We start from the raw sequence: 16,002 nt of genomic DNA on the forward strand, positions 1-16,002 counted from the left end.
ATTTTCAAAGAAAGTTTGGCTGAGGACACAAATTAAAGCTCCTTTTACTTTCATTTGTGCATTAAAGCTTCTTCAGCTCAGACAGTGTAATTCATGAAAATCACAATCAAATGCTGATAAGAAGCATGGTTTAAGAATTGTTTGCCTTTAAGAGTAGTTTTGCTCCTTTTTATTTCTTAGATATTTAGTTCACAGTTTAATTATATTTTTATTTTAATCTTTACGAGTACAGATGGCACCTACTAATTCCTTGATTGAAGAAAAAACAAAACAAAACAATCACCTCCTAAGATGCATTGGATCTGAAAAAAACTCCCATGGGATATTGATATGAATTATAACAATTTCTGCTTTACAACACAATTCATGTAAAATTTAAACTAAATCATACACCAATTAGCAACATATTAATGAAGTAAACCAGAAGCTTAATAGACAAGAAAAGGATAACTGCCTCCAACAATTACACTGAGTGCAATTTGTTACAAAAGCTGCCTGCAGGTAAATACATTATCCTAAACAATATATTTCAGTTTGTGAGGACAAACTGATTCCTATTTGCAACAAATTACATTTTTGACAATAGACAGACTCGGAATATGCAGTAGATCCTGTCATGGATAATAATGCCATTTTACTTTATGAGAATGGAGCAAGATGAGCACACAAGAGGTTTCTTCACCATGTGATTGCAATACCTGACATTATTTAAGATGCAATATAGCTGGTGAAATCCTGGCCACAGTGAAGTTAATGGGACTTTTGCCACTGATTTCAGTGGGGGTCAGAATTTCACCCAGTGTGTGTATGACAGAACTCACAAAACAAGTGATAAAAATACACTGAGCATACTAGGGAGACAGATGGAGTAAACTTCTTCCTCCAGCAAGTTAGGAGATTAATCTCCTTTTCATGCTTCCACTTCCTTTTCGATCACCTTCCTAGGTTGAAATGTCCAATCACTCAGAATAGGTTAAAGTCAGATTTGACATTTAAATTATGGATTGGTAAATCAGACCAGACCAGGAACTTTGATGTGGATGTTTGTTCCATTATTTTAGTAGCTCTCAGGAATATTAATACTCAGGAGACAGTAACTGTCAAGATCAAGTTTCAGAGTAGCAGCCGTGTTAGTCTGTATTCACAAAAAGAAAAGAAGTACTTGTGGCACCTTAGAGACTAACAAATTTATTTGAGCATAAGCTTGCATCCGATGAAGTGAGCTGTAGCTCATGAAAGCTTATGCTCAAATAAATTTGTTAATCTCTAAGGTGCCACAAGTCCTCCTTTTCTTTTTGTCAAGATTAGGCATCTTTTCTCTTCTGCAAATTGGTAATACATTTGTTGTTCATCTTATTTCTATTCAATACCAATCCCGCCCCCCCCCAGTTTTCTATGAATTTCAGAAATAATTATCTATGGTATAATACGAGAATTAGATAATTAACTTGCTCTGAAACCTGAGCGTTCTGGCTCCATGTGGGTGGAGAAATTCACTATTCCTAAAACCAGGGTCTGCACCTATTATGGCCTTCCGCATTAGCTAGGCTATATGAGACTGGCAAAGAGACTCTTTCTGTGGCACTTGAGTGAGCTAGCCTTCCTTTGATCCTCTATTCCAGAGGTGAATTTTACCATTAGGTACATAGGAACCATACCAGATAAACCAGTTGTATATATTCTCATTTTCCAAGTATTCCCTCACCTGTGTTTCACCAACAGTCATTTTTCATGATTCTCAGTTGTCTACCTATCTATTTTTCTCACCAAAGACAAAGATTAAAAAAAAATTTACAGCATTTTGGAATAGTTAACTTAACTTATCTTTTTTAATGGGACTACGGTTTCCCAGAACTATTTTTTCCTTTGATCTCTTGGTAGAAGCCATTTATTCATTTGGCTAGCAATAACTCACTCTGTTTTCATGCTGCCCTCCTATATATTTGTTCACACAAAGCATAACTGACCATATATTATAAATTGGGTGCCTTCCCACTTTTCCATTTCCAGTAGAGTTTGTCTTGCAATTTATTGTTGGAAAAAAGGATCTAGTTTGTTCTAGGAAGGGATTCATTGACCTAAATAGGTATTCCATAGTTCTTTCACATTTATAGTACTGTGGCACTCTAGGGCCTCATTCTGTACCATGCAAGCACATGATCTAAAAAAACTGAACATCTAAGAACTTAATAAGACCATACATGTGCATAAAAGTCTGCAGGATCAGTTCCTGGCTAAAGGAAGACAAAAAGACAGAAAGGAAAAAAAACTTTTCCAGCCCAATTTTCCACAGACTGGAGGCTGGAATAGTTCAGAGAATAATCAAATAAGCTTCCAAATTTTGGGATGCTTTCCCAGACTCAGTCAATTCAGAATCTTTTCAAGCTCATTCATCTTTAGTCAATAAGGGCGGTACTGAGATCCACTCAATAGGTGGAAGGGTCTCTTTATTCCATGAGTAGTCCATTTGACTTCAAGAAGAATACTCACATAGTCAGGTGCTATGCCAACAGTGTTAAAGTACCAGAAGCACCCCTAATTTAAGTAATCTAGAGCAAGGGTTCTCAAACTTCATTGCACCGTGACCCCTTCTGACAACAAAAATTACTTCATGACCCCAGGAGTGGGGACGGAAGCCTGAGGCCACCTGAACCCCACTGCCCCAGGCAGAGAGGCCAAAGCCCAATCCATATCGCTCTGGGCAGGGGGGGCCAAAGCTGAACTCAAGGGCTTCAGCCCCAGGTAGGGGGCCTGCAACCTGAACCCTGATGCCCAGGGCTGAAGCCCTCGGGCTTTGGGGTCCCAACCCACAGTTTGAGAACCACTGATCTAGAACACTGTACATCAAGATACGTAACTTAATTGTAATCTCAGGCTATTTTTCATTCTTTAAACACAGAAGCTGACCTCTGCTCTATCCACATTTATTCATTTATGAGATATGCCACATTTTTCTAATTATTTTTGTCAGTTGGATTTTATCAGAAGTGTTTCATCACTTGGTCTTCAGCTAGATTTAGGTTTGACTTTTACTCACAAATGATTGCATATTCATTTGCATCTTTTCATAGTCCATTACATTAAGCCAAAGTTACAGGAACATATCTCAGAGTAGCTAAATATTTAAAAAGTTTCTACCGAGTAGCTCTTAAACAGTCATTAAAAAAAAAATCAACTAGCACAGCATTCTTCATTACCCTCACAAATGCAATTGCAAAAATTCATTGGCACATGTAAACACTTGTGTCTTTCACCTTCAGCTGATATTCTCTCACTTATCTTTTTTTCAGAGAAGGAATAACAAAATAGAATAAGAAAAGAAACAAAGCCACACACCTGTTCTAAACCCACAATATAGTTATTAGACACAGTGGACTACGTAGTTTAGGGAAAAAATGTTTTGCCTCTACTGCCCATAGAGAGAAAGCATGAGAACACAGTATCTCTCAGCTAGAGTGGGAGAGGTTTTCACAGATTGTAGCATGACCTACAATTAAGCTACAAATACTTTTAAAAGTTTAACTTAATAGTCAATGTGAACAACTGAATTAAAATTAAACAGACACAAACTACAGAGAAAAGGGAGTTGCTGTTCAGTCTACTACTGCACCTGTCAAAAGCAATCTCTATTTCTCATCCCCTAGTCAAAAGCATGCATAAAATCTGTTGCTTTACCTGTTAATAGCCTCAGGATTTCTGCCATCTTGCTGTACCTAGCATCACACTGGAAAACTGAAGTTCCTCTGAAAGTGCAGTATAAATAAGCATCTCAGAGAAGGGTACACGATAAAGTGTACACTGCCTAATTTCCCTCAGAGCTCAATTCTTGCAGTAGAGAAAAAGAAAATTCAAGATTGAGCAGAAAGAGCCACGGAACACAGTGTTAATGAAAGAACAAAAGGTAGATTTCCCAGTCTGCTAAGGCTACTTTGGCAGCATGAAGAGGTCATATTCTAGCCAGCAGAGAATTCCCCTTGTGTTAGGAAGCATCTGCACTATGCTGTACACATCCTCACTGGCATCAGGTCACTGAGGATATTTGCTCAAAATCTCATTTACACCAACGCCTCTGGCACTAGATGGATGTAAAACTCATCAGAGGTCAGAACCAGCCCCAGCATCATCACTCTTACCTCTTTCCCTCTCTTCCTGGTGTTGGAGGGAATCCTCGTGACTCACCTGGACTATCTTGCATGTATCAGGAACTATGGGGAACATTTCATTTATTGGCATATTTTTTGCACTGCCTGAGATCAGACAGTTTCAGGAGTATCATTCATACACTTGAACTCCAGGATAGCCACAGATAGAGCCCCAAATAACTAAACAGCAGCTCTGGAATCACAGGTTGAGAATTACTGATATAAAACATCAGGGAAAGGATCAAATTTCTGGAGGACAACAACAACAACGCTAAAGCCAAAGTCACTGAAATCCACAAGTCAAGCAAAACATATTTAATGAGTTCTTAGTAGAACAAAAAAAGTACAGACAATATCAATGCAGTTATTGTTGCCAGCATAAGAAGAAGAAAAACAATATTTATTGTATGGAAGTTTATGTTAACTTTTATGTTAGTTGAGCTGTGTGCATGTTTATAAAATCTGTCATCTAATCAGACATTTACATTTATATAGTATTCTACGTATGAACGATTTAGGAAGTCTGGAGAAATAACAGAATAAAAATTAGAATAATATGAATGTTTGCAAACAAGTAGGGTTATTTTAAGTTCACAGTTCAACATTGTGAATGATTCTGAGTATATCATTGCCAGGCTTTAAGTACAAGAACTAAACATCAAGGTTCTTATATCAGATGCAGCCAGACACAATGGCAACAACTCAGCAAAGAGAAAGCCTAGAGGTTGAAAACAGAGCTAGCATAACCACTGGAAGTCTCTTCTGTTGTGGCATACCACGTATGATCCAAATGGATAACAGTACTGGTCTAGATCCTTGGCTGTATTGAGGAGTACAGGTTGCAGCTCAGGAGGACAAGTGCAAAAGATGGTTTTGAGATACTTTTAGACTTCCTGTCATGGCTGATTTCCCACTCTGGCACTTTGAGTGCAGAAGGTGGGGCCCACAAGGATTCTAAAAATTAATACTGGCCACTCCAGGCTTGGATTAAGCTTCCAAGGTTACAGCTTCTCTCTGACCTTGGATGGGTAGATGCTGCCACCACCCAAGTGCATAAAAAAAAAAACCCCTTCAGAATCCAGGAAGGCACACTTGGGAATCCTTCCTGTGGGGTACCCTCAAGCCCTTCACCCCGCTCCCCAAGGGACAACCTGAGAAAGAAACAAAGGAAATCAGCTGATGCCACCAGCTAATTAAAAACATATGCGCAAACCTTTTAGGACACAAAAATCCAATCCTGTTCTTAAAAAAAGGGTAAATTTTATTAAAAACAAAAAAGGAAGAAAAATACATTTGGAATTTAGGCTTTTTGCTAGATTTAAAAAAACAACAACAATTATAAGAATTAAACATCAAGATAGCTTTCTTGAGGTCCAGTTTAAAGATTACAAGCAAAACAAAAGCACCTGGGGTTAGCACAGGGGAGTCTACAAGCCATAAAGAAATAAGAGAGATAAACCTAATCGTGTTTTCCTAGACATTTCCCGATCTACTTACATATCTGGGGTGTCAAATGAGTAGTTTCTAGGTATGATTTGAGGATTTTTCATACCTGGCGCAAGCTTTTACAGCATAGTTCCAGCCCTGTCCCTGCTCTCTGGGAGGGCAGCACAGACAGACAAAGGGGGAGTCTTGTTTCCATTTTAAAAAGTTCTAACCTTTCCATTGGCTCTTTTGGTCAGGTGCCCACTCCCTTCCTTTTACCTATGCATGCAATCAGACTTTTTAACAGGTAAAGCAAGTAGAGAACAGCTACCAAGAGGAATTTAATAGCTAACTGGCTGGCTGGGTCCATAAAAGGGAGTTACCTCCCCCCTTAATTTATCACACTTCCCCACTCCTGGGGCCACTCAAGGGCCTCCAGAGCAAACTGTGCCTGCTGACAACAGTCCCAAATGACTGAATTGCTAGGGTATGCAGAGTTGTTGTAGCTGTGTTGGCCCTAGGATATTATAGAGACAAGGCGGGTGAGGGAATATCTTTTATTGAACCAACTTCTGTTTGTGAGAGAGACAAGCTTTTGAGCTTACACAGAGCTCTTCTTCAGGTCTGGGAACAGTGTCACAGCTAAATACAATATGGAACAGATTTTTTAGCATAAGCAGTTAACACATTTCAAGGACAATTCAAGGTAAGATTGCTCACCCCTCCAGTCACAGTGAGGAAAGGAAGGAGGGAGAATTGAATTGCTGGGGTGCAGGCATTCCCTGTTCCCCAGGCAGGGCCAGTGCAAGGATATTTTGGGCCCTATGCAAAACTTCCACCTTGCACCCCTCCCCCCACTCACCTTCCCCTGGAGCATCGCTTATTATAAACTTTCAAAAATGAATACTGCATAATGTGGCATTGTTCATTAGAATTAATGCCCTGGCATTAAAGCCCTGGCTGGGATGATTTAACTGGGACTTGGTCCTGCTTTGAGCAGGGGGTTGGACTAGATGACCTTCTGGGGTCCCTTCCAACCCTGATATTCTATGATTCTATGATTCTAATACATGTTCGGCTTGAACATTTATTAATTTCATTATTTAGTCTACATATTTAATGAAAATAAATGAATAACCTGACAGTGTTGACACTGTTATTGTTTTCACTTTGCACAACATAGCATGGAACTTAAAATAAACCACATACATTATACACAATACACTGTCACAGAGTAACATGTTACAATTTAGAATTTATTTTTCCATGCTTTCAGTTTAGCAAATTTAGAAACAAGTTCCTTCAAGTCCATGCTGTGAACAATGTCATGTTCCATTGACAAGGTAGATAGCCCAACAAGTCTTTGATGTTCACATGTATGTTTTTATCAACTTAAGCTTCGCGAAGCTTCGCTCACTACTAGCCACAGAAACTGGGAGAGTCAAAAGGATGCGAAGAGCAATAACTGTGTTGGGGACAAAAAGAAAAGGAGTACTTGTGGCACCTTAGAGATTAACAAATTTATTTGAGCATAAGCTTTCGTGAGCTACAGCTCACTTCATCGGATGCAAATAAATTTGTTAGTCTCTAAGGTGCCACAAGTACTCCTTTTCTTTTTGCGAATACAGACTAACACGGCTGCTACTCTGAAACCTGTGTTGGGGATACTGTCAGCTTATTTTTCCATGTGATGTTCAATACATCTTGTGGTGATGCACTCTTTTGGACTTGTCTTGCAATAGCTTGCAATTCATTGCACAAGTCAAAGGCATCAATATCTTCAGATTCACCATGTTGCAAAGCTTGCTCCAGATTCAAGCAATGTTCCATGATTTGCGTTGGTGTTGTATTTTGCAAACTGTAAATATATAGGAAGCCAAATACTGAACTAATTTGCTGCATCAATGGGAATCTTTCTTCGACCGAATGTATTGCTGTGTTGATGGCTGCAAAGTAAAAGTTCACTTTGAATTTTTCTTTCGGATTATAAATAGGTTCATCATCTGCTTCATATGTGAACTGCTTCCTCTTTTTTCTAATACGGATTGGATCTGGTTCAAAAGTGCCGGTACATCCAACTCCTCTGCAAGTTCACCTGCATTTACCAATGTTTTCTCAAAGTCTGTGTCACTTCTGCAGCCCACAAGAAACTTTTTGGTTTCTCCAAGTTGATTAATGGTGTCACGTATGTCGAATTCTTTCACCTGAAGTTGTTTGCTAGTCATGTTGATCTCAAACAACATGTCATACCAAACAACAAGAGAAACAAGAAACTTGAAACTAGAAATGCCTTTTGCAAGATCCTTTGCATCAACTCGTGACGTATTGCCAGATGATCCTATTAGAGTAGTGTCATCATAGCTCTCTATCAGAGCATCACAAGTGTCACCAAGCTGATAGCAAAGAGGTTTTAAGGCATCGATTCAACTTTCCCATCTTGTTTCACTCCATGGTTTAACTGTGAGATTAGATATGTGGTGTGCTAGAACTTCCCAGCCACGTGTAGAAGCTGAGAAATACACACAAACACGTTGAATTAAATCAAAGAAGGCTGTTGCCTCCAAGCAACACTTTGCAGCATCATTAACAACCAAATTCAATGTGTCTGTATTCACACTGTCAGTCTTGGCAGGACCATCTTGGGATGGATGGAGAGACTCAGCTAGGAATTACTGCAGGTCCCTGCTTGTCCTACACTCCTTTCCCTCTCCAATACTGCATAGTTGGAGCCAATCAATCGTTATTTGCATTTCAAGCTATTAGTGCAGCTCTACATTTCCCTTTAGCCCTGATCTCTTCTTGGGCACAGTGTCTCTATGGCTTTGCCCCTCTCTTCCCGCCTGGGTCCCCGTTTGCAGAAAGCCCCAGCCCAGGGCAGCTCCAACCGTTCCCCCCGCTGACAGAGGCTGGGGCAGGGGGAGGGGCACCAGGGCAGCTCAGCTCTGAGGGCTGCTGTCCTCTCCAGTCACCTGCACATGACTGGGGCACAGACCAGCAGCACGGACAACGCACTGGTGTCCTCTTCATCTGCGTAAGGCTCTTTTGTTCTCGGGGGGGAGCGCTCTCCGTGCTCCCCGCTGGGGCTGAGCATGGAGGCTGAGTCGAGGCAGCCGCCCGTTTTTTTTGCCAAGCCCTCACTTTTTGGTGCCCCCAAATCCTGGTGCCCTAAGCGGCCACCTAGTTCACCTAGTGATTACACTGGCCCTGTCCCCAGCCATGCCTTCTGTGCTGGTAGTAACGAGAGTGTGTGGTCAAGAAATCACTACAGCAACACTATACCATTAGAGAATCTTCCAGGGGGGTTCACAGATTCCAAAGCCAGAAGACAATTGTGATCATCTAGTCTGACGTCCTTTATAATGCAGGCCATAGAACTTCACCCCAATAATTCCTAGAGAACATCCTTTAGAAAAACATCCAATCATTATTTTAAAATTGCCAGTCATGGAGAATCCACTACAACCTATGGTAAATTGCTCCAATGGTTACTTACTTTCAAAGTTAAAAGTTTATGCCTTATTTCTACTCTGAATTTGTCAAGCTTCAGCTTCCAGTCATCAGATCATGTTATACCTCTCTCTGATAAACTGCAGAGCCTGCTATTAAATATTTGTTTCACATGTAGGTACTTATAGATTGCAATCAAGTAATCCTCTAACCTTCTCTTTGTTAAGCTAGATAGATTGAGCTCCTTGAGCTATCACTATAAAAGCAGGTTTTCTAATCATTTAATCCTTCTCATGGCTCTTCTGTGAACCCTCTCGAACATATAGCATACTTCTTGAATTACAGGCACCAGAACTGGACACAGTATTCCACCAATAGTTACACCAATGCCAAATACAAAGGTAAAAAACTCTTTACTCCTACTCAAGATTCCCCTGTTTATGCATCCCAGTATCACATTAGTTTTTTTGGCTACAGTGTTACACTGGGAGCTCATGTGCAGCTGATTATCCACCACAACCCCACAATCTTTTTCAGGAGTCCCCACTTCCCAGCAAAGAGCCCCGCATCCTGTAAGTATTGCCTACATTCTTTGTTCCAAGATGTATACATTTAGCCATATTAAAATACATATTGTTTGTTTGCACCCACCTTATCAAGCCATCCCAATCTGGGCCAATCAGAGGGGGGGCCAGCAGGGCCATTTGGCCGGGGCCTTAAGCTCAAAGGGGGCCTCAAATTTAGACACTTGTTAATTTTTTGGCATTTGATAAGTTTTGCAACTTTTTTTTTATGTTCATCCCTATTGGACCAAAATTGACACACACTCTCAGCTTAGAGCTGCAAATTTAAACAAATAAGAGATGTGAAAGGCATTTGTTAAATAAAAAAATATTCAAATTATGGCTCACTCTTTTTTTGGTGCCTTATTTTGTTTTCATGTGTCGTAATTTTTTATTTTTATTGTGGCTAGGGGCCTCAAAAGCTGGAAGTGGCCCGGGCCACTCTGGACCTCTGAGAGGGCCTGATCCTGATTTCTCTGTATCAGCAACTGGACCTTCTCAATATTTACCACTCCCCTAATTTGTGTGTCATCTGCAACCAACAGAAGCCCAGGATCTGTTTGGTATGAGCAAATTGTATTCAGTTCATAAATTGAAAAATACATCGCCGCCAATCCTTAAAGAACTTTGTGCTTTAAGCATTGTTACATAACTTTCTAAGTACAGAGATATTTTAGAAAATTTTAAAACACAGCTGAATATATTAAACCATTTGTGGTAACTTCTCACATACAATTTCTTTTAAGTAATAGAACATATAACTTCTGGGTTAGTATTATTAAGCAAAAGTTTGATAGTGAGATTTTCAGTCCTATTCCATTGACTTTAAAAGGGTTGTATGAGCGTAAATAAGAAAAATTATTTCCTTTGGAAAGGCCAATACTAAATGCAGGCAATGCAAAAAAGCAGCTGGCATACCAAATAATAAGAGTCACAGGGCAACAGTAATGGTGATACAAAAACAAAATTAAAATTAAACAATTGCCAGTAGAAAGAACATGCATAATGAGACATTGGACAAAAAGTATCTGTACTTTCAATGTCAAAACTGATTAAGGGTATGGATGAATGTATCCCAGTAGAACCTCTCAACTCAGAGGTTATCAAAAGAAATTAAGGAAAAGATGGACTTATCTTTGAATTTAAATTTGAAATAATTTCTTTGGTAAAATGTTATTGTTGATTATCTATGAAGTTCTCCATATTGTTTTATCTAAAACCAACATTATATAGTTATGTGAAAAGTGACTTTAAAGAAAGGCATTGAGAGGCTCCATATTTATTGTTTTTCCGTTACTTCTAGACCAGTGTGCTTACTTCACAAGTAAAAAGATGGATGTTTACAATTGCCAGTCCTCCAGTCTCAAAATGGGCTCTCAAAGTGAAACTGGGTTCTCTATACCTTCTTGAGCATCACCACCAATAATAAAGATTTGAGGGTGAAATTTTTCATTTTTATTATTTTGTCCAGAGATTTTGAAAAAGTCTAAAGAGAAATCTATTCAGCCAACTTGAACTTTTGCACCTGGAAAATAATATGTTTGTTCTAAGTTTAATTAAAAAATTCTCCAAATCCATAACTCAACAATGGCCAAAACAGATTGTGCTCTAAATTAGCTTGTTTTGTAAATCACAGTAAACAGATCCATTTGAAGGAAATTGGTTCAGTAGTGTTGAGAGATTCTTCATGCTTGTGCACTCAAATTTTCTGTTCAGTTTGTTGGATTGGAACACATTAGGCAATTGGTTGTGAGAATGCACAGGAGACCTTATTAATCTGGTTTTCTGATCAGTTAACAATGGCTCCAAATGTCAGGAATGCCTGCATGTACTTCATCATCGCATGCATCAGGATTCTAGGAAGTCTGGGATAGTGTAAAATCCTTAAGAGAAAATTCATATTTCTATAACACCCAAAAGTGTAATAAGTGCTTTAAAGACAAATGTGCAGACAGAGTCCCTGCTCCAAACATGCTCCAATCCAGCAAATAGATGTGGGATGGACTGCAACAGAAAGGATTAATTGATACTATTTCTAATGATATATAACAGACTTTATTTTAAGGGAAAAACACCGTTATTATTAGGTATTATTTGTATTCTGGTAGTATCAGAAGGCCCTAATCATTGTGGGGGCATCATTGGGTACATCTACACTGCAAACAAAAAAAAAATACCCAGCCCATAGCAGAAAGCCGGATCAACTGAATTGGGCTTGCAGGGCTTATGCTACAGGGCTTAAAATAGCAATGTAGATGGTCCTGCATGGGCTGCAGTCTGGGCTCTGAAACCCAAGAAGGGGGATGGGTCTCCAAGCCTGAGCTTCAAGGCTACATTAAAGAGCTTACATTCCCAAAACAGGACAAACTAGTAGTCACAAAACAACTAACAAGCAATCTCTCAATTTTCCAATTCCTTCTTCATTTGCCTCTCTGACCAGCTTCCAGTCAAAATCTTTCACAGCCCTTGTTCACCCTAGGGGTATGTCTACACAGCAAAGAAAAACCCACAGTTGGCTCATGCCAGCCAGCTTGGGCTCACGGGACACAGGCTGCGGGACTGTTTCATTGCTGTGGAGACTTCCAGGCTTGGGCTGGAGCCCTAGCTCTGGGACCCTCCTAGAGCCCGGGCTCCAGCATGAGCTCAGAAGTCTATACAGTCACGGGTGTCTAGTTGCTTTGTAGACATACTCTAAGTGCCCTCCTTCCTTTCACTCTAACTGTCATATCAAAGCACTCCACCCTACTCTGGTTGAAGGAGTTTACAGGATGGCATGGGATGGAAAAGGAAAAAACAAAGGAAAGAAGACAAGGTGTGTGGCCTGAAAGTTTGCTCCTGGCAGCTGCTCCCTGCAGGGGAAGGGAGAGGGGACCAAAGTGGTCTCTCCCTTCCCCCATATTTATGAATGTAGAATCTAGAGTGTAAACTGTTCGGTGCAGGGACCTGTATTATTCTATGACTGCAAGCCACCTAAAAAACATTGGGTTCTATATATAAAATAAGGCAAAAATTTAATTCTAGGTCCTGATTTATTATTTTCTCTTTCCTTTTTAGGAAGCTTCTAAATTCAGTAAAAATGTGATGGGGTGGGAGTATTCAGAGTGTGAACCCCTCACACCTTCATCTACCGACAATACAGGCTGAGTCATGAAGCAACAACCATAACCATATTTTAGAATTTCTGGGGAAAACGAATCAGCATTGACAGGTTTATGAAATATTGTGCTTTTATTCCTATATGCGAAAACACAAACAGTCATTTATCTATCTAGTCACCAATGCGAGTTATTTATGTGGATATACTGTACAAATGGAAATACCATGAGTAAGTTAAATTTCAGTCCTGGACTGGGAAATATGCTTCAGAGATCTTTGAATAATTTTCTCTTTAAAAACACTGGCTTGGCCAATTAGTTTAAACACATCAGTAAATATTTGAGATCAGGAGACTTTTACAGTTAAATTATTCATCAATCTTAAAAAGTTTACAGTTTCAGAGGTAAGAAACTAAATGACAAAATTAGGCTGGTCAAATGTATCATCTTTTAAAAATAATTAGAGCCAAATCTTTCTGTACAGACATGCACAAAGGAATCTGCATGATGGATCACCTTCAGGTAACCCGTTTTAAGTGTTCACTTTAAATAAGGGGTGGGCAAACATTTTGGCCCAAGGGCTGCATCTGAGTATGGAAATTGTATGCTGGGCCATGAATGCTCACGAAATTGGGGGTTGGGGTGAGGGCTCCATCTGGGGATGTGGGCTCTGGTGTGGGGCCAGAAATGAGGAGTTTGGGGTTCAGGAGGGGGCTAAGGGCTGGGGCAGGGGATTGGGGTGGGGGGGATGAGGGCGGACTATGGGATGGGGCTGGGGATGAGGGGTTGGGGGGGTCAAGGAAGGTGCTCCAGGCTGGGACCAAGGGGTTCGGAAGGAGGGAGAGGGATCAGGACTGGGGCAGGGGGTTGGGGCCTGGGAGGAGGCCAGAGGTGCAGGCTCTGGGCAGCACTTACCTCAAGCAGCTCCCAGAAGCAGTGGCATGTTCCCCCTCTAACTTCTATGGGGAGGCGTGGCCAGGCAGCTCTGTGTGTTGCCCCGTCCACAGGTGCCGCCCCTGCAGCTTCCATTGACCACGGTTCCCAGCCAATGGGAGCTGCGGGGGCTGCGCTTGGGGCAGGGCAGTGTGAGAAGCCCCCTGGCTGCCCCTACGTATAGAAACCAGAGAGGGGATATGCCACCGCCACTGCTGCTGGGAGCCGTGCGGAGCCACGGCATGCACGGAGCAGGGCCAACCCTCAATCCTGCTCCCCAGCTGGAGCGCCGGAGCTGGGCAACCCCTGGACCTTGCTCCCCGGCGGGAGCTTGAGGGCCGTATTAAAATGTCTGAAGGGCTGTATGCGGCCCCGGAGCCATAGTTTGCCCACCCCAGCTTTAAATGATCCAAAAGGTTCTAGTAACGTTTTTTCATCCTGTAACAAGGAGAGGCAATGCTACTAGGCAACCAATTTGTTCTGGTTCCAAACATGATCACTTAACTCATGTTCCACTAACTGTCTAACAAATCACTGTATTATTATTATGGTAAATTCTGAAGGAAGTTACATAATGTGCTACATCATATGTAATGGGCAAAAAATGGATGTGAGAACTAAGTGTTCATAAAGCGTCCTGTGGAGGGGCACAACTTTAAGGGCTCAATGCTGCAAGGTATGGAGTACTCCAGCCCTGATCCAGCAAAGTTTTAGGCACATGCTTAAATTTGACCATGTGACTAATGGCATTGACTTCAATGGATCTGCTCACATGTCTAAAGTTAAGCATGTATTCAAGTGCTTTACTGGAGCAGGGCTAGAGTTCTCAGCACTTAGGACTGAGCTAGCCCTGAGTACAGAAGATGTAAAGAAGGGAGTATAGTGTGGAGTAAAAAAGTGAAAAGTGGGGATGGCCAAATGAGGGAGACCAAATTCCTCTTTCAGTTGCAGATGATGCTGAATGAATTCATACCAAATAATTTATTGAACAAATCTAATATCTTTTCTATTCATGGAAAGTTTATTATTTTCTTAAATTTGTTATTAGAAACTACTTACAGAATATTTTCTTCAAATACTTTTTGGTCTGTAGATTGTTCACAAGCCGTATTCAATATCCAAAGCACCTGCTGTGGTAGCTCAGCTTGGACAGGTAAATCACATGGTATTGTTATCAGGGAAAAGTAACGTGTGCATAATGTTCAGAAGAGGTCTGTGACTGAGTTCGATATTTATTTTTTCCATTAATATTTTCCAATATTTGCTTAAAGTTCACTGTTTCCATGAGCATTCTCACCAATAAACTCATTCACTAGGGTATTCAGGGAAAGCAAACTCAATTTGTCATTTCTCTCAGTTTGCTGTGGCCATTTTTAGATGAATTTACTCAGCTATATTACAACCAAGCAACTCCTCTGAAGTCATTGTAGTTGTCTGGACATAACTGAGAACTGAATTAGGTCCAAAGATTTAGAACATTTAGAGCCTGACTGCATCTTGTAGGTACTGTCTCAGAAGAAGCACTTAGAGGCATTTTGACTCATAGGGTGAAATTATGGCCCTATTGAAGTCAATAGCAAAAATCCCACTAACAGCAAGGGTCCAGGATTTCATCCATAGAATCTTAATGGTCCCAGGTACTTCGACACTGAACATCACTTTATGGAATGCAACTTATTCTGACTGACTCATTGAGGGTGGGGAGTCAAGTCAGAACAGGGATCTCTGTCTACTCCCTGCCCGTGCTGAAGCATTATGCACCCCTGTTACTTTGTGTCCTCTCCCCCACTACTCAACCTTAAAAAATTGAACAAAAATTCAAGAAAGTCACTTTATACCACTTAGGCATCTGATGAAGAATAATGTTTTTTCCTTTATTTTCTAATTGTTTTAAACCCAGTTAGCAGATGACAGAGATTTTTTCCCCCATTTAAATTCTATGGCCTGTTACTACTTTGCAGCTGAAAGAAAACCTACATTTTATTTTGTGCAGAATATTTCAGAACTCCATCACAACTTCCAAGGGATGTTTTAAAAAATGGTAATACCACTGAACTGCTGCAAAGTTGGAGAAAAAGTCAACAGCTAGGGGGAAATGATGTTTAGAGCCACAAGCAGAAAGAGTGTTAATATTTTATCATTCGAGCTACTCAGCTATTGGATAAAAAGAAAAGGAGTACTTGTGGCACCTTAGAGACTAACAAATTTATTAGAGCATAAGCTTTCATGAGCTACAGCTCACTTCATCGGATGCATCCGATGAAGTGAGCTGTAGCTCACGAAAGCTTATGCTCTAATAAATTTGTTAGTCTCTAAGGTGCCACAAGTACTCCTTTTCTTTTTGCGAATACAGACTAACACGGCTGCTACTCTGAAACCTGTCAGCTATTGGATATG

At 40.5% G+C, this 16,002-nt stretch overlaps 1 protein-coding gene across 1 annotated transcript; it reads right to left on the bottom strand.

Moving 5' to 3' along the window:
- Positions 1–7,208: 7,208 nt before the first annotated feature.
- Positions 7,209–8,658, bottom strand: LOC119861386. The gene is given in 3 exon segments (XM_038416469.1): positions 7,209–7,630; positions 7,633–7,960; positions 8,560–8,658. Coding segments are annotated over 3 exon segments (849 nt in total).
- Positions 8,659–16,002: the final 7,344 nt, after the last annotated feature.

The sequence above is a fragment of the Dermochelys coriacea genome, chromosome 9, assembly GCF_009764565.3.
Source record: "Dermochelys coriacea isolate rDerCor1 chromosome 9, rDerCor1.pri.v4, whole genome shotgun sequence".
Taxonomy (NCBI): Eukaryota; Metazoa; Chordata; order Testudines; family Dermochelyidae; genus Dermochelys; species Dermochelys coriacea.